Here is an 18,763-nt window from a genome sequence, read left to right on the forward strand (position 1 = left end):
GTGAGGAGACGAGCTGGTTTTCAAAAGGAAAAAAGGCTGTTATAGTGATGTTTGAATCAGAGGTTGCTGGTGAATATGACACCAAGGAATTAGAAGCTGTGAGTGGTTTTGGTGAGAAATTTGGAAACAAAGATTACATCAGATTTAACCAGGCGGGGGAGTTCCAGTCCTCTGAAATGAGGCCAACGTGGAAGTAACTTAGAGCTGCATTCTATCAAAAGGCCACCAGGGGGCGACCGTCTCTATACAAGTCAATGGAGAATTCACCAACTTCTCACTTGATTTCTAACCTCAGTAAACGTTTTCAAAATGTGTTTATGGTCTCAATCGCTAGTTTAAAGCCTTCTTCAATGCAGTATGATGTTCATTTGGGACATTTTGGCCTCCCTGATTTTATAATTGACGATAAAGCAGGGTATGCATTAGGGCGTGGCTACGTCCTGATTGACAGGTTGATTGACCAATGTCCTCGAGATCCAGCCCTCGCAACCATAGCAACCTCCCTACTCCGCCTCATGCCCATATAAGTAGAATCTGTGTTTTTATTTTTCCCAGCATGCACCTGAAATTTTCAAGATGGCGCTGCCTAGATTCGAAACTATTGGCTTCCGAGCAGCAGTCCACAAACCAACAGGTGACGTCACAGATGTTACGTCCATTTTTTCTATACAGTCTATGGATTTATCACAGTTTGGTTTGAGAAGTTGGTTAACATGATTTAATTTTGGCAAAGCAGTTGCTGTTACATTTACAAACTTAAATAGGTTTATTAGGTAAAAGAATATCTTGAAGGGTCAGACTGTGTGAGATGTGAACAGTAAGTAGCCTGAGCTGAGCTTTAATGTTGCTATGGTAACCGCAGCCACAGGACGTACAGTATATCTGCAGTGTTTTATCTTTACCTTTGTGACGAGGCGTTTGCTGGGCAGCGGGAAGCCGGCAGTGAGCCCAGCTTCTCCATCTGTCTGATGAACTCCACACTCTGCATCTCCTCCTCCAGGAAGTAACTCCGCCTCAGCAGCTCCTCCACCTGCAGAAATCAACCAGAGCGCTAGTTAACCTTCGTGTCGTCCTCCCGGGTCAAATTGACCCCGTCTGTTTTTACTGTTCCTTCTTTCCTCCCTTCCTTCCTTCTTTCCGTCTGTCCTTCCTCCCTTCTTTCCGTCTGTCCTTCCTCCCTCCTTCTCTCTTTCTTTCCTCCCTTCCTTCTTTCCTCTGTCCTTCCTCCCTCCCTTCCTTCCTTTCTTTCCTCCCTTACTTCTTTTCTTTCCTGCCTTCCTTCCTTCCCTCCTTCCTCCCTTCCTAATTTCCTTCCTTCTTCCTCCTTTCCTCCCTCCTTTCCTTCCTTCTTCCTCCCTTCCTTCCTTCAGTCTGTCCTTCCTCCCTGCCTCCCTCCCTCCCTCCTCTCTTTCTTTCCTTCCTCTCTCTTCCTCCCTTCCTTCGTTTCCTTCCTCCCTTCCTTCTTTTCTTTCCTCCCTTCCTTCTTTTCTTTCCTGCCTTCTTTCCTCCCTCCTAACCCTAACCCTTCCTCTTTTCCTTTCTACCTCCCTCCTTCCCTCCTACCTTCCTTCTTCTCTTTCCTTCCTTTACTTCCCTTCCTTCTTTTCTTTCCTTCCTTTCCTCGTTTTTTTCCCCTCCTTCCTCCCTCATTTCCTCCCTCCTTTCCTTCCTTCCTTCCTTGACTCGAGGACAACAGGAGGGTTAAATGGCCGACTTAAAAGACTGCTTGTGATTTAGACTGCTGTATTTCTTGTCATGTTTTTACATCAAAAGGAAGTGATTACATCTGACTCTTCATCGGTAGTTTAACAAAAAAATGAAGTACTTTTCTTCCCACTAACCAGAAAAGCTGCTGCAAAATAAAAAAAAACAAAAAGTCTGAAAGCTGAATAAAACAGATGAATAAATAATGATGCTGTCAGGTGGGAAGAAGGCTGTAAAATACCAGGCTCACCACAAACTCCCTGAGCTCCTTGTCGTCAGTGTAGAGGCAGATACTGTGGAGCTGCTTCTTCACACTGAAACCCTGAAAAAACAAAAATCTCCTGTCAGTTTGATTTTAATTTGAATCACATTTTGAGGGTAAATGAAGCTCAGCTGGTTTTTAATCTCACCATGTTGGTAAGGAGCATGTTGGCGGTCTGCAGGTCTCGCTGCTGCAGGCAGGAGAAGACCTGACGCAGACCCTCCGTCCTCAGAGAAGACAGACGCTGCTCCGGCCGGCTCCGCCTCCTCAGGACGGCCTGAGCTCTGGGAATCTGATTGGTCAGGATGGACTGACAGACCACTTCCTGTAGCACACAGACATGATGGGATGGTGTGACACAAATCAACATCCTTCCTGTAACCTGGGCCGAACAATAAGACAGAAATTTAAATTACGTGACTAAACATCACCTCTGTGGACAGCCGCTCCCACTCGTCCTCCTGGGCCTCCTTCTCAGCAGGAGCAGCAGTCTCGGTGCTGGAGGTGTCGCCCCCTGCAGGCCAGGGGAATCTCTTCATGTAGCTCCTCAGTTCAGTAACGTATCGATCCAGAATGTCCACACAGCTCTGCACGCCTGCGTCCTTGTCTGTGTGAATGAAAACCGGTTAAAACTGCACTCAGTATCTACAGCAGTGGACTGTGTATGTCTGTGTGTGTGTTTGTGTGTGTGTCTGTCTCTGTGTGTGTGTGCGTGCGTGTCTGTGTCTGTGTCTGTGTGTATGTCTGTGTGTCTGTCTGTGTGTGTGTGTCTGTGTGTCTGTGTGTGTGTATGTCTGTGTGTCTTTGTCTCTGTGTGTGTGTGTGTGTGTGTGTGTGTGTCTGTGCGTGGGTGTGTGTATCTTACGGTGTGTGTTTGTCAGGACGCAGCGGATCTGCGTGTTAACGAAGCTCATGGTGATGTTGAGCAGCTGTTCAGAGAACTGTCGGCTCTGAGCTTCACTGTGTGAGTCTCTGACGGCTGAACAGAGCAGATCCAACGCAGGACACAACTCCTGCACACCTGCACACATGGGAGGGAGGGAGGAAAGAAGAAGGAAGAAGAAAGGAAAGGAGGGAGGGAGAGAGGAAGGAAGAAGGAAGAAGAAAGGAAAGGAGGGAGGGAGGGAGGGAGGAAGGCAGAAGGAAGGAAAGGAGGGAGGAATGGAGGAAGGAAGGGCGGGAGGAAGAAGGAAGGAAAGGAGGAAGGGAGGAGGGACAGGAGGGAAGGAAGGAAGGAAGGAAGGGAGGAAAAAGGAAGGAAAGGAAGGAGGAAAGAGAGAGGAAGGAAAGAAAGAGAGAAGGAGGGAGGGAGGAAGGACAGACGGAAGGAAGGAAGGAAGAAAGAACCGCCAAAATAGACGGGGTCAATTTTATTATTAATATAATTATATTATATTATATTATATTATATTTAAATGTATTGATATTGGCTCCTAAATGTAACTGCTGGGCTTTAGTTTAGTTTTCTATGAAAGACTATGACTTTTAGGTTTAGCGTAACTGAATAAAACTGACACAACAGTACTCTTGAAAAGTGATAAAGAAATAAAATAAAATAAAATTGGAACTGTTTTAATGAGACTTTATGATGTCTGTGTACGTACTGTCTGTCAGGCTGAGTGTGGAGGCTGCTGGCTCATCAGCTGATCCGAACGCTGTCGAAGGGTAAAGAACATTTTCTTTACTCTTCAGGTAAAAATCCACCGTGTCCAGCTGACGGTTCTTCAGACCAGCCTGCAACACAAAGACCAAACGGAGGATTGTTGTCATGGTGATGCATTTCTATTACACAAAGGGTCTGTTCTAAACCTCATCCTTTCCTACTACTCGTACTAACTCTGACGTCATGTGAAGTATGTAGTGTGTTTCAACTGTGTAGTATGTGATTTAGAGTATGTGAGAAGTTCCTGGATGGTTTACTAGATTCTCCAGAAATGCAGAGTATGCATCAAGAGCTGACTACTCACACTCACATTACCCAAGATGCAACGCTACTACTCACACTCACATTACCCAAGATGCAACGCTACTACTCACACTCACATTACCCAAGATGCAACGCTACTACTCACACTCACATTACCCAAGATGCAACGCGACTACTCACACTCACATTACCCAAGATGCAACACTACTACTCACACTCACATTACCCAAGATGCAACGCTACTACTCACACTCACATTACCCAAGATGCAACGCAGCTTCTGAAAAAAACCCAAAATACAAATGTGCTCGGTGGTTTCAAGTTAGCTACAGCGAGGGTATGTTGGCTTCCTGTTTTCAAAATAAAAGCACCAATCCTATCATTATGGTTTTCTTAATAATAAAAGGTAACAGGTGTTTTATTTTGTGAAAATGACAGGAAGTGCGTTACTCGCTACGGCTAACTCTGAATTCTCAGGAACAAAACTTTAAACATGTTATTTGGACAAATTAGCGTCACATTGTGGATCTAAAGGGCTACTTTACTTTCTTCCTAAAAAGGTTAGAAATGTGGATAAAGTGGTATATTTACAGAGTTAGAGCTAAAATGAAATCAGCTTCAGCCTGATGATTTCAGCTCGGGTAGGAACCAAATGCATTGTGGGTAATCGTGTAGTTTACTACAGTGTAAACGGTCTGCTTACTATCTGGTCCTTTAGTATGTAGTATAGAAGTGTGTAGTACAGAAGTGTGTAGTATAGAAGTATGTAGTATGTAGTAAGCGGTTTCGAACACAGCCTAAGTCTCCTCTGCAGGTGGAGGAGATGCATGCTGTCTCCTACCTGCAGAGCGTGGATGGGGATGGAGCAGCGCCCCCAGCTGTTCAGGTGACACACTGCGTCTACTGTCGCTGCGCTGCCGAACAACATCAACCTGCTGAGCAAATCCTGCTGGGACACGGAGAACAAGACCTGGAACACGCCGGACTCTGGAGACACATAAAGACCGCCGGGGTCAAGAATTAAACTTGGACAGAAGAATAAAGAATGAATTGTATTAAACGTCTTTTCATCTCATAGCCAAGACACTGCAGAGAATATACAGTTTATGGATATAATGAGAATTTAAACTGTCTCCCACTCCCACCTTGTCTCCCACAGGGAGGAAGGAAGGAGGAAGAAGAAAGGAAAGGAGGGAGGGGGGAAGGAAGAAGGAAGGAAAGGAGGGAGGAAGGAAGGAAAGGAGGAAGGAAGAAAAGGAGGGAGGAATGGAGAAAGGAAGGAAGAAGGAAGGACAGAAGGATGGAAGAAAGGTGGGAGGGAGGGAAAGAGGGAGGAAGGGAGGAAAGGAGGGAGGAATGGAGAAAGGAAGGAAGAAGGAAGGAAAGAAGGAAGGACAGGAGGGAGGAAGGAAAGGAGGAAGGAAAGGAGGGAGGAAAGGAAGGGAGAAGGAAGGAAGGAAAGGAGGGGGGAATAGAGTAGAAAAGAATAGAATAGTATAGGAGGCAGGAATTGAGGAAGAAAAGAAGGATGGAAGGAAGGAGGGAGGGAGGGAAAGAGGGAGAAAGGCAGGAGGGAAGAAGGAAGGAAGGAAGGAAGAAAGGAAGGAAAGGAGGGAGGAATGGAGAAAGGAAGGAAGAAGGAAGGAAGGAAGGAAAAACAGTCAGATTATGAGTGTGAGGTTCACTTACTCTTCAGCAGCAGTGTGTGATGTTGCTCTCCGCAGCTCTGAACCGGAGCCGCCTCGCCCTCCGCCTGGTGGTAGCTCACACTCCCGGACTCCATCTCCCAGAAGGCCACTGTGGTCTGTCTGTTGCCGGGTGACACGAAGGTCAGCAGGGCGGAGAACTCAGAGACAGTGAGCTGAGACAGAGAGGACGATTCGGGGACAGAGAGAGCGACGGTCGCACCGCCGCTAGGGACTCTGCTATGGGTCGAAGATGGAGCCTGGCGGGACTCCAGGTGGGGGAGCGAGGAGGACCAGGAGGAAGAGGAGGAGGAGGAGGAGGAAGAGGAGGAGGAAGATAGAGGCTGCTGGGCTCGGCTGGTCATGGAAGCCAGACGAGCTTCCCAGGAGCTACAAGGAAAGAGTTTAAAGGTTTCAGATTAAAGATTTGACATGAAAATAAATATTAATTCACATTCTTTTTGATACTTCAACCATATTTATGTGTTTATTACAGGCGGGGAGTTCTGGTCCTCTGAAATGAGGCCAACCAGGAAGTAACTTAGAGCTGCATTCTATCAAAAGGCCACCAGGGGGCGACCGTCTCTATACAAGTCAATGGAGAATTCACCAACTTCTCACTTGATTTCTAACCTCAGTAAACGTTTTCAAAATGTGTTTATGGTCTCAATCGCTAGTTTAAAGCCTTCTTCAATGCAGTATGATGTTCATTTGGGACATTTTGGCCTCCCTGATTTTATATTTGACGATAAAGCAGGGTATGCATTAGGGCGTGGCTACGTCCTGATTGACAGGTTGATTGACCAATGTCCTCGAGATCCAGCCCTCGCAACCATAGCAACCTAATAATAGAAATTAAAAATAAATAAAAATTAGCCTTTGCATGTGTTTACACCATGCAAAACATATTTATATATATATTGTATTTATTGTATTTCTTATCTGCTTTTACTATATACTATATACTATTTTAAATTTTATTTTCCCATCTCTTTTATTTAACATTCATGTTTCTTTTTAGTTATTTTTTTTAAACATTGCTTTATGCTCCTTTTGCACTTTGAGCTGCATTTCTTGTATGAAAGGTGCTTTACACATAGTTATTATTCTGCCACCTAAAGTTAAAAATGCATCTTTTTTGGTTTGTTTGTTTCAGTCGTACATCCACACTAACCCTTAAACAGGCAGCGTGCACCAGGAGATACAGACTCTTTAAGGAGTATGATTGGTTAAGGTGGTTGTTTAAATGTATATGTGCCTTAGATTGGTAGAATTGAAGCTTGTGGTAGTTATAAAATTATAAAAATCAGTTTAGAAACTAGTATTAATGACCAGAATGTATCACTTTTCTATGTTAAATAACACATTTAAGTGTTTTTACCATTATCACCATTGTATACCTTTAATAATGGCAACACATCCTGGTGGAGACACAACTCATAAAATCCAAAATATATTAAAAATATGAGTGGAAATGTTTTACTTTAGGTGCAAATGACATAACTAGTGACATCAAATTATGTTTTTTACATCTCATTTTCCATTTCTGCCTGTTTAAGGGCTAACAGAAATTGGAGCATTTTAGCATTTACTCTGTTAGGAAACTGTTCATATTCACGTCTATGCTGTGGTTTTCAGTGATTACTCCACATGACGATCCAGCTGATCACAAAGCACAGCTGCCATCTATTATCCTCACATGACTTAGTGATTATAAAAAACAAGAGATTTGAATGACTGCAGCAGTGGGAGAGTCATTTATCTGAGCTATGATGATCAAATTGATGTTTTATGCTTGTTCGCTCAGACAAAAAAAAAAAGAGAGAGAGAAAAAAAAAAAAGAGTAGTATGAGGTTGATCCAGCTGAGACTCAACAGGGGAACCAGACTGTCTGCCACGATGCTCAGGAGAGTGTCAAATTGGCCCTCGTCTGTTTTGACTGTTCCTTCTTCCCTCCTTCTCTCTTTCTTTCCTTCCTTCTGTCCTTCCTCCCTTCCTTCTTTCCTCTGTCCTTCTTTCCTTCCTCTCTCTTTCCTCCCTTCCTTCCTTCCTTCCTTCCTTCCTCCCTCCCTTCCTTCCTTCATCCTTCGTCCCTTCCATCCATCCTTCCAACTTTCCTCCATCCTTCTGTCATTCCACCCTTCCTCCCTCCTTTCCTTCCTCCCTTCCTTCCTTCCTTCCTTCCTTCTTTCCTTCCTTCATCCTTCCTCCCTTCCATCCTTCCTTCCTTCTCTCCTTTGTCCTTTTGTCCTTCCACCCTTCCACCCTTCCACCCTTCCTCCCTCCTTTCCTTCCTCACTTCCATCCTTCCTTCTCTCCTCCGTCCTTTTGTCCTTCCACCCTTCCTTCCTTCCTGTTGTACTGACCAGTTCCTAAAAACCCTGACGCTGATTTCCTGCTTTTAAGGAACTGTTGTGTTCATTGTAAGCAAAAATGAAAAAGAAGCTTCCGGTGGTATTTAACAATGTTCAAGTCCAAGTTTTATATTTGTTACTTCCTCTTTGTTACTTATTCTTGCACTTGTTAGCTCCGATAAATGTCCCTCTTTTATTTTGCCAAAGGTATTGTCATCACTTCATGCTGGCAGCGATCTCAGATGTCTCACAATTCATAATCATCATAATAATCATCATACCGATCAGTGCTGAAGTTCGATCCGAGGGCGGAGAGGCTGCAGTTGGAGCTCGGCAGACTGTCCTCATCTCTGGGGTTCTGGGGTCGGAGGGGGAGCCGAGCAGGAGGGGCAGCGCACAGCAGGTGGTCTGGATAAATCCTGGAGGACAGAAACACCAGAGGATCTGAAGCTGGTTGTGTTTGGTGTCAGTAAAGTCGCTCTGTACGACGGAGTATTAGAGGGTCATGTATGTAAAATAAATAAATAAATAAATAAATAAATAAATAATGACCAGGAGGAGGGAGAGGCAATATTTCAAGAAAAAACTCAACTAAAGTCATACATTTAGAGAAAAAAAAGTTGGATATTGTCCGACGTTATGAAGTAACAAATGTACGAGAAAAAAAGTTGGATATTCTCCAAAATTAAAAAAGTCGTAAATTTACGAAGAAAATGTTGAATATTTTCTGACGTTCTAAAGTCGCAAATTTACAAGAAAAAAAGTGAAATATTCTCCATCATTATAAAGTCGCAAATTTACGAGAAAAAAAAGTGAAATATTCTCCATCATTATAAAGTCGCAAATTTACGAGAAAAAAAAGTGAAATATTCTCCATCATTATAAAGTCGCAAATTTACGAGAAAAAAAAGTGAAATATTCTCCATCATTATAAAGTCGCAAATTTACGAGAAAAAAAAAGTGAAATATTCTCCAAAATTAAAAATCACAAATTTACGAGAAAAAAAGTTGAATATTCTCCAAAATTAAAAATCACAAATTTACGAAGAAAAAGTTGAATATTTTCTGACGTTCTAAAGTCGCAAATTTACAAGAAAAAAGTGAAATATTCTCCATCATTATAAAGTCGCAAATTTACGAGAAAAAAAAGTGAAATATTCTCCAAAATTAAAAATCACAAATTTACGAGAAAAAAAGTTGAATATTTTCTGACAATATAAAGTCGCAAATTTACGAGAAAAAAGTCAGATGTTCTCCGTCGTTATACAGTTGCAAGTTTACGAGAAAAAAGTCGAATATTCTCCTAAATTAAAAAGTCGAAAATTTACGAGAAAAAAGGTCAGATATTCTCTGATATGATAAAGTTGCATATTCCCCGACATTATGAAGTCACAAATTTACGAGAAAAAAACTGAGAATTTTCCCCGACACTATAAAGTCCCAAATTTACGAGAAAAAAAGTCAAATATTGTCCAACACAATAAAGTCGCAAGAAAATAAGTCAGATATTCTCTGATATTATAAAGTCGTAAAATTTACGAGAAAAAAAATCTGATTTTCTCCCACATTATAAAGTCGTAAATTTACAAGAGAAAATAGTTGGATATTGTCTGACATTATCGGAGAAAAAGCAAATTTTCCTGATACAGTACCTGAAGTAGTGGTTGAGATCGACGGCGATGGCGTCGTGAGACTGAGTGACGGCTACAGCTGTACTGAGATCAGCTGACACCTGGAGGAAACAGAAGGAGGAAGAGGAGGAGAAGGAAGGCGAAGAGGAGACGAACTCCTCCTCCATCAGGTTAGAGCTCAGGTAGGCAAGAAGGTCGACGGTGGCAAGAAGACCGCCATCGGTGAGATTACACACAGCTGGAGGCCAGAGTTAAAGAAACATAGATAGATAGAGAGATAGATAGAAAGATAGAGTGATATATATATATAAATAACAATAAAAAAATTTAATCAAGATTAATCGCAGAATTTCCATAGTTAATCGCGATTAATTGCGTTTTGAATTGCATGTTTAAAATCCTGTTATTTTACATTTCAAGGCAGCCTCAGCTCCACCAAAGGACCATTTTGGAGTGTGGGAGTCGCAGCAGAGCCGTGATTGATTCCCAGTTAAGACACTCTGGTAAGAAATGCTTTACATTATGGGCTTAAAACTGCCTTCAAATGTAAAATAACAGGATTTTAAACATGCAATACAAAACGCGATTAACTATGGAAATTCTGCGATTAATCTCGATTTAAAAAAATTATCGTTTGACAGCACTAATATATATATATATACAGAGAGAGAGAGAGAGAGAGAGAGAGAGAGAGAGAGAGAGAGAGAGAGAGAGAGAGAGAGAGAGAGAGAGAGAGAGAGAGAGAGAGAGAGAGAGAGAGAGAGAGAGAGAGAGAGAGAGAGAGAGAGAGATAGATAATAATAATTTAGCTCAACTTAGTTTACTTTATTTTATTCTATTTGCTCTGGATAACATTTCTCCATATAATACAGTTCAGTTAAATAGCACCACATACTACAGTGGATAGCCTGGTGATGTTATTATTACTTTTAGCATAAGTATTACTATATTAATATATATTCAGCCTTAATGAGTTGAGGATACATATGAGTCCAGTGGAGCTGAGGGTGAACAGTGTTTCTCTGCACACACAGTGATGGACCGCTGTGTGTGTGTCGCTGTCGGTCGGCTGGATGTTGCAGCAGGTCAACGTCTGCAGCTCCTCCTCCGTCTGCTGCCACTGAAGCTGCAGCAGCCAGCCGCCGTTCAGCAGCACGCAGCACCGGCCGGCCGAAAACGATAGCACGCTCGCCGACTGCAGCTCGCTCACACCTGAAAGTAAAGAGTCGGACATTAATCTACATTATGATAGACAGTCACTGAGCTCTTTATTAGGACACACCTGTGTAGTCTTATACAACAGCTCTGCTATAAGTTCCACTTTATGTTTATTATTATACTGTAATATTTTGCCCTGTTTAAGTATGTTAATGGGGTTGGACACAATATTAGGAACACCTTTCAATATAATGCACTTTATTACACCATCATCATCAGCTCCTACAACCTCAGTAATAAACTTTAAAGTCCGTGTAAAGTAAGAATAAATATGTGTTCTGAGTTTGACATACCACAGAAAAGTGTGTTGTTAACCACCCTGCCACATTTGAACCATTCAAAAAATCGCCAAATATATGAAATTAGGCTTCAAAGTTGTGTAAAAATCAGCCTCTTTCTCTGCTACCAAACGCTGTGGGCGTGGCCGCCGAGTCCGCTGAGACCCCGCCCCCTACCAAGTGTCACCTGTCAATCAAAGTCACCACCTCTACCAGAAACATGGACGCTACGTCTGAGAGCTTTCTGCTGCTAGCTCAGCTGCTAGCACGGCGGCTAGCTCAGCAGCTAGGAAGGACAGATGGAAGGAAGGAAAAGAGCACTGGATGGCAAGTGGGCCGGATCGCAACCCTTGGCGGGCCGTATCTGGCCCACGGGCCGCATGTTTGACACCCCCGGACTAGCGCCTGATCCTGTGGTTGTGAACTGGATCTGATACTCACTTTGGTCCTTCTCTCTGATAGGCTGCAGCAGGCGGTCTGCAGGACATTCACAGACACAGAGCGGAGTAATGGAGGCCGGCCGTTCTGTTTCCACCTCCAGCAGCTTGAGGTCACACTGAGATCCAACAGCCAGCAGTCCGAAGCTGCTGACACCTCGACTGTGGACGCTCACCTCCTCCCAGCAGAAGCTAGGAATAAATAAAAGTTTGATTGCACTGTTAGAAACAGAGCTGCAGCTGTGTCACATGACTTCTTTTGTCCTGATCTGCAGCCCACAACACAAAGATATTCAGTTTACTGTCACAGAAAATATTCACATTTAAGAAGCTGCAACCAGAGAGTTTACCAAATTATATTAAATTACATTATAATCACATGGAAATACTACAGTAAAGTACAAGTACCTCAAACTGTACTACGGTAAAGTACAAGTACCTCAAACTGTACTACGGTAAAGTACAAGTACCTCAAACTGTGCTACAGTAAAGTACAAGTACCTCAAACTGTACTACGGTAAAGTACAAGTACCTCAAACTGTACTACGGTAAAGTACAAGTACCTCAAACTGTGCTACAGTAAAGTACAAATACCTCAAACTGTACTGCAATAAAGTACAAGTCCCTCAAACTGTACTACAGTAAAGTACTAGTACCTCTAACTGTACTACAGTAAAGTACAAGAACCTCAAATTGTACTGCAATAAAGTACAAGTACCTCAAACTGTACTACAGTAAAGTACTAGTACCTCAAACTGTACTACAACAAAGTACAAGTACCTCAAACTGTACTACAAATACCTCAAACTGTACTACAGTAAAGTACTGTACACTTGAGTAAATGTACTTAGTTACTTCCCTAACTTACGGTAACAGTATATTCTAACAGGAATATATTAAAACAGTAGGCTAACCGGAAGCGTGTTATTTACCTCTAATATATAATAACAGTATATTCTAACCGGAAGCATGTTATTTACCTCTAATATATAATAACAGTATATTCTAACCGGAAGCATGTTATTTACCTCTAATATATAATAACAGTATATTCTAACCGGAAGCATGTTATTTACCTCTAATATATAATAATAATATATTCTAACCGGAAGCGTGTTATTTACCTCTAATATATAATAACAGTATATTCTAACCGGAAGCATGTTATTTACCTCTAATATATAATAACAGTATATTCTAACCGGAAGCATGTTATTTACCTCCCTAACATAATAAGAGTACATTGTTATTGTCCAACAGGAAGCTTGCATGTTATTAATATATATTGTATTAGTTTGTGTCAGACAGCCAGACTCACTCCCGGTATGATCCCTCTACTGTCGCCGGAGGAGCCTCTCTGTCTGCCGGGTCCCAGACCAGCAGCGACCCCTGGACATCCAGACATCCGAGCAAAGAGCCTCCAGGAGCCCGTTCAGCTCTCTGGATGTCCGCTACCTCTCCACACTGCTGGTTCTCCGGGATCACACACACCTCGATGGACATCTTCTCCAGCTGCTGAGCCTCTAACATCCTCACACACACACTCTGCAGGATCAGCTGGTAGTTAAACACACATGTTTATAAAAAAAGAAAAAGTGTCTAGAAAGAGATAAAAAAGCTGAAAGTATGAAGTATGGATGGTGTTCCTGTCATGTAAACAGCAGCTGGGTCACATGTTCTGTTCTTCTGCTGTCAGCTGACTGATCCTGACCAATAGGAACACGCCTTAAATAAGACAGGCAGCTTAATCGAGTGATGATGAAGATTTACTGATGCGCGTTTTATTTTGTTAAGATATTATAAATGTAGATAAATACATAAAGAATAACATTAAATTAAAAAGTAAACTAAAAAATATATATATATGGGAGAAAAATGAAGATTGAAGAATGTATTTTCTACAACCAGCTCTTTTAAAGCAATTTACATTTTAGTCTTTCCTTTGCACTTTATGTCATTTTAATGATTTTAAAGCAAATCAATATTTTATGCTGCAATCTTATATTTAATGCTGTTCTAGTCGAGTTTTTATTTTTTATTATTAGTGGGGTTTTTTTTATTTTTTTTATTATTGTATGTATTAATGCTTCCTATTTTTAATATTCACACAATACAAAATAACCCACAGGTATTACTGGACACCACAAAGACTCAACAGAGCAGGTATAACAAACAATAACCTGTGTTGGAAATGTCAGAAGGATGTGGGTACTCTGCTACACTGCATCTGGTAGTGTCCTGTCATTCAACCTTTCTGGAAAACTGTTGTGGACAATTTGAGTAATTGGCTGGGAAGTGCCATACCATTATCTCCCAGAGTGTGCCTCCTAGGGGACAGAATCCAAATACACAATATAACAAATGTAGAATTCGCTATAATCATGGCAGGGATTACAACGGCTGCCAGGACAATACTTAAATTGTGGAAAGTATCCGAACCCCCTGAAATGAAGGAGTGGGTAAACATCATGATAAAGACAGTTTCATACGAACTTATGCTCAACAGGATGAGCAATAGCAACAAGAATAAGGCACCAATCTGGGACTTGTTTTGGACTCACATCGTAATGCCTGATGGGCCTGTAGTGTGATTACCTTCCTCATAGTATATTTAACATTCTAACTTGCTGTATGGATATATTTCTTAGTTATGTAACTATCAACATGCCCTCTTATTTATTTATACTGTATTTTTATTTTATTCTTGTTTTATTTTTTATTTTTTTATTTTATGCCATTGATGGTCCATGTAGTATGTATGACGAGAATTGTCTCACAATGTAAAATGTTGTACTGTCAAACATCAAAGACAAAAGAAATAAAGACTTGAATTATATAAAAAAAAAAATAAAAAAAAAAAGAATTGAGTTTTTGTAGTGAGGTATACTGTAAAAAAGCAACATGTCTCTGTTCACACTGGGAACCGACTTGTTGAGATGCACAGATGCGTGACATTATTCTGGCAGTGGCTCTAACATGCCCAGATGTATACCGCGTAACAGAATAAGAACATGTCGTGGTCGCCTGACAGACCTCATTGTTCATTGTGACGGATAAAACTGAAACCAGCAGAGTAACAAAAGATCATCACTATATTGGGACATGTTGAAACTCAACTGACAATATATGAGACTGCCTTTAACCAATGGCTTGCATTGAGAGACCTGACAGTATAAATATAAAGGCATATAAACTCATCATTATTCCATTCTCACATGGTTCTGTGAAAGCTCTGACCACCTTTGGGGTGGGGGGGGGGGCAGGGGCAGATAAGAGGGAGGTTTTTTCAGAGTGCTGTGTGAAATGCAAGAAGGGTAAGAGTTGCTTTAACTGCTTTTGAAAAACTACTTCTCTCATTTCTTTTTATTTTAGAACAAAATGGAAATGTTAGGCTTTTAACCTGTTGTGCATTGTTTAAAACATTTTCATAATCCAAACCATAAAAATACTGAGGTTAAGGTCAAAGCAAGCTAGTGTTCTCCTTCATGGCTAAAACAAGTCAACTTGACAGTAGCTTGAAAATGAGAATGTTACAATGCCAATGAACTATCTGATCAGACTGATAAAGCCATACATTTTTCTGCAACATAAGAATGTCATGTGACTTACTGTTTTATTTTATTAAACTGTGATCCTCAGCTCCTACAAAACTCCAAAGATCCACCTAATCTTTAGTCAGAAAGCAATTCTACATCCTGTTAGTGTTCAATGTGTGATTGAGTGTTATCTCTCTTTGGTTGGTCACTGCTTCTCAAACCATCTACTATCACCTCTTTTTATTTTAGATACAAAGAAATGTAGCTAAATTATTATGAAATTAAAATACATGCAAATATTAAGCATTCAACCTGTTGTAGATTATTTGTTAAAGTCTGTGTAAAACCCCGCCCCCTACCAAGTGTCACCTGTCAATCAAAGTCACCACCTCTACCAGAAACATGGACGCTACGTCTGAGAGCTTTCTGCTGCTAGCTCGGCGGCGGGAGCGTACCTATGTTCCCCGGGTCCTATGTTCCCCGATCGCGGCTAACTCGGTTGCTAGCTCAGCGGCTAACTCGGCTGCTAATTCGGCGGCTAATTCGGCTGCTAGCTCGGTGGCTAACTCGATGGCTAATTCGGCTGCTAGCTCGAAGGCTAACTCGGCTGCTAACTCGACGGCTAACACAGCTAACTGGCTAACTGTAGACAGGATCATCCCTATGTTCCCCGGTCACGTACAAAGCAGGGAACATAGGATAGGGATGATCCCCTCGGCGGCTAGCTGTAGACTGTAGTAGTAGTAGTGTGTGCTGAACGTATTTATACCTCTACATTCATTCATTATACCTCTATATTCATTTTGAAACTGAACAACCTCTGGTGGAAAACACATTTCTAGACAGGACAAGTCAATGTTATTTATGGTTGATGGCTGATGCCTTGAATATGACTAGAAGCTGAGATCACTTTAAGAAAACATATAAATGCCTTTATAAAATGTAATTAAATATGATATAATCTGTGTTTTTCTTTGAAAAATGCACAATTAGCCTCTGAGTTTGAATATTTTCTCTCACTGTGGCAGGGGAGGACAATGGCTCTAGTCCTGGAACTTGATGAGGTCCTGAAATCTTTGTAAAATGAAGAGCTGGAGAAGTTCAAATGGTACCTGCTACACGGTTCCAGCACTGTTTCGGCGAGCGAGTTGGAGGAAGCAAACAGGGATAAGATGGTCAATGTTTTGCTGCAGACCTACCCCGAGAATGCCAGGAACATCAGCATTGAGATTCTAACCAAAATGAACAGGAATGATCTGGTGCATCGACTCCAGGGCTAAGGTTTGTCCTGAGAAGAGAAAACACTTGAAAAACTAACCCTTTCTGCTTGAAATATCTAATGTGCTTTAGCAAACATAATTTATGGAAAATGTCTGAATCATGTTCACATCGCTCTGCATTTTTGTAGCTCAGGTTAGTCAGTCCCTCCAAGGTTTCACTACTTTATTTGTAATCACTGCAGCCAAAAATGCTTGATTTTGATTTTGAACCAGCTTTTATCAAAAATTGTGATACAGTTTGCAATGTTTTATGTTCTCTTTTTGCAGTAAAATTGCAGGAATTGGGACAAATTGCAAACAAAGGAAAATAATGTGACTTTTAAAAAAAAATTAGGCTACTATTTTAATTGTAAAATTGCAATAGGAGAGACTGGTGAATCATAGATTATAAAGGTCAGAGGTCACATATAAAGACCACTAATACACTTTTTTTCTCATTTAAAGATCAGGTCCACCAGTGAAAGTGAAGCCAGTGACCTGAAATGGTAAGCTGGTTGCTGTTATGCTGATTGAACATCTGAATGGAGAAACACCTGGATAGGTTTTAAAGAAGTCAAACTGACGTGTCTCTCTGTGTCTCTTCTTCATACAGACCTGCAGGTCCTGCTTCACCCATCCCATCCGCTACACCAGTCTTCAACATTTGCCAGAAGATTATTGCAGCTTTGCCAGAAATTAGAAGTTCACTTCAGATGTCTTTGATCATGGGATTACATCTTTAACAACAGGGTTTAAACTTTGATTTTTGCCTGAATTTGATTTTTCCCACACATTAAAAATTAGATTTAACCTGTTATGACTTTTTTTTTAAATCACTTTTCCCAACAACATTTTAGTTAAACCTCTGCCAAGGGAAATGTCATTATCATATTATTTTTTTTATCTACATTTATCCAATCAGTAAATCAGTCTTAGTACCAGGCATTTATTGAGTTACTTCACCCAATTTAACATCAAGCTCCATTGATTTGATTTGTCAAATTTTTGTGCTCATTGCTTGTTTGCTTTAGGATGAGGACAATAAAATTCAAGAAAAACTAAAGTCTTCTGTTCTGTTTTTGAATGTGAACCTCAACTGATGACGATCTGTGATGTTTTGTCTGTATGACAGACTGATGAGGACCCAGCTTCAGTTTGGAACAACATTGTCCTCCCCTCTTCTCTCCTCCTTATCTCTTGTTTCATCTTGTTTCTCATTTCCTCATTTAGGCATCAAGGGCTTTGGGGGAGATGCAAACAGTCTAAATTTGAAACACAGTCTAAATTTATGTAAGGTGTATCAAATGAAACTCCATGCGTGACTTGGTGTGGAGCTGTCCATGCTCTTCTCAAGTTTTGGTTCCTCCTTCTGGTTTTGTCTATTGTTTTCCACTGCTGAGCTGCCATTCGTCGTTGACCTTAAATGTCAGAATGTTGTATGAAATCAGATATACATAACCAGGAGCCACATGTTGGTTACGGGCAAATGTCTGAAAGGGTTAATCAGAAGGTATGAGTACCTGTAGCTTCAGGCGGCTCCAATCACCTCTGCTGTCTCATTCTGTGGCAATTGTCCTCACAGCACACTGCTGAAAAGTCAAGTGCTTTTAAATGAGCTAATGCAAGATGACACACCACTGTTTAATAAAGTCAATATATATTGCTAATAGGTTTTCTGAAAAGACAGGACAAGTCAATTTTATGTTTTGGGTTGATGGCTGATGCCTTGAATATGACTAGAAGCTGAGATCACTTTAAGAAAACATATAAATCAAACATGATCTACAGAATTGGATCAGAACAACAACTAAAAGCATTCTTTAAAGTCTGTGTAAAGTAAGAATAAATATGTGTTCTGAGTTTGACATACCACAGAAAAGTGTGTTGTTAACCACCCTGCCAAATTTCAATGATTCAAAAAAAATCCCCAAATGAAATTAGGCTTCAAAGTTGTGTAAAAATCAGCCTCTTTCTCTGCTCCCAAACGCTGTGGGCGTGGCCGCCGAGTCAGCTGAAACGTCGCCCCCTACCAAGTGTCACCTGTCAATCAAAGTCACCACCTCTACCAGAAACATGGACGCTACGTCTGAGAGCTTTCTGGTGCTAACTCAGCTGCTAGCTCGGCTGCTAACTTGACAGCTGGCTTGGCGGCTAAAGTGGCTGTTATACTTTGCGTTTGCAGGCGCGTGCGCTCAGACGCGGTCGCATCTCGTTCCAAATATACTTTTCTGCTTTGCTCTCCTGTGGGCGGAAAGAAAATGGTAAAACACACTGAAGAAGAAGAGCTTTTTTGTTTGTTGTATTTAAATCAACAAAAAAAAAAGAAAAAACAAAGAAGGAGGAGGAGATGGTGTATGCGTCCTCTTCATGTGCATCGAGTGCGTCAAGTGGAATTTAGCACGCTGGTACGCGAAATGCGCTCAATTGACCACAAGAAGCACCAGCAGTATTTTAGGATGTCGGCAGCCAAAT

The 18,763-nt window shown here is 41.3% G+C and overlaps 1 protein-coding gene and 1 long non-coding RNA gene across 2 annotated transcripts in view; one reads left to right on the top strand and one right to left on the bottom strand.

Annotated features, from left to right (window-relative positions):
• The window catches only part of spg11 (SPG11 vesicle trafficking associated, spatacsin), a 44,404-nt gene extending 31,376 nt beyond the window's left edge, over positions 1-13,028 (bottom strand). The window contains 13 exon segments of the mRNA XM_053318889.1: positions 903-1,030; positions 1,955-2,026; positions 2,115-2,291; positions 2,398-2,573; positions 2,832-2,987; positions 3,571-3,700; positions 4,735-4,880; positions 5,583-5,968; positions 8,214-8,351; positions 9,585-9,801; positions 10,548-10,775; positions 11,501-11,688; positions 12,815-13,028. Coding sequence (XP_053174864.1) covers positions 903-1,030; positions 1,955-2,026; positions 2,115-2,291; positions 2,398-2,573; positions 2,832-2,987; positions 3,571-3,700; positions 4,735-4,880; positions 5,583-5,968; positions 8,214-8,351; positions 9,585-9,801; positions 10,548-10,775; positions 11,501-11,688; positions 12,815-13,026 — 2,354 coding nt within the window. The 5' untranslated portion in view covers positions 13,027-13,028.
• Positions 13,029-16,233: 3,205 nt separating this feature from the next.
• Positions 16,234-17,073, top strand: LOC128358625 (uncharacterized). The gene is made up of 3 exons (XR_008321405.1): positions 16,234-16,313; positions 16,757-16,797; positions 16,905-17,073. It is a non-coding gene; the product is annotated as an uncharacterized LOC128358625 (long non-coding RNA).
• The last annotated feature ends 1,690 nt before the right edge of the window (positions 17,074-18,763 follow it).

The sequence above is a fragment of the Scomber japonicus genome, chromosome 5 (genome assembly GCF_027409825.1).
Source record: "Scomber japonicus isolate fScoJap1 chromosome 5, fScoJap1.pri, whole genome shotgun sequence".
Classification (NCBI taxonomy): Eukaryota; Metazoa; Chordata; class Actinopteri; order Scombriformes; family Scombridae; genus Scomber; species Scomber japonicus.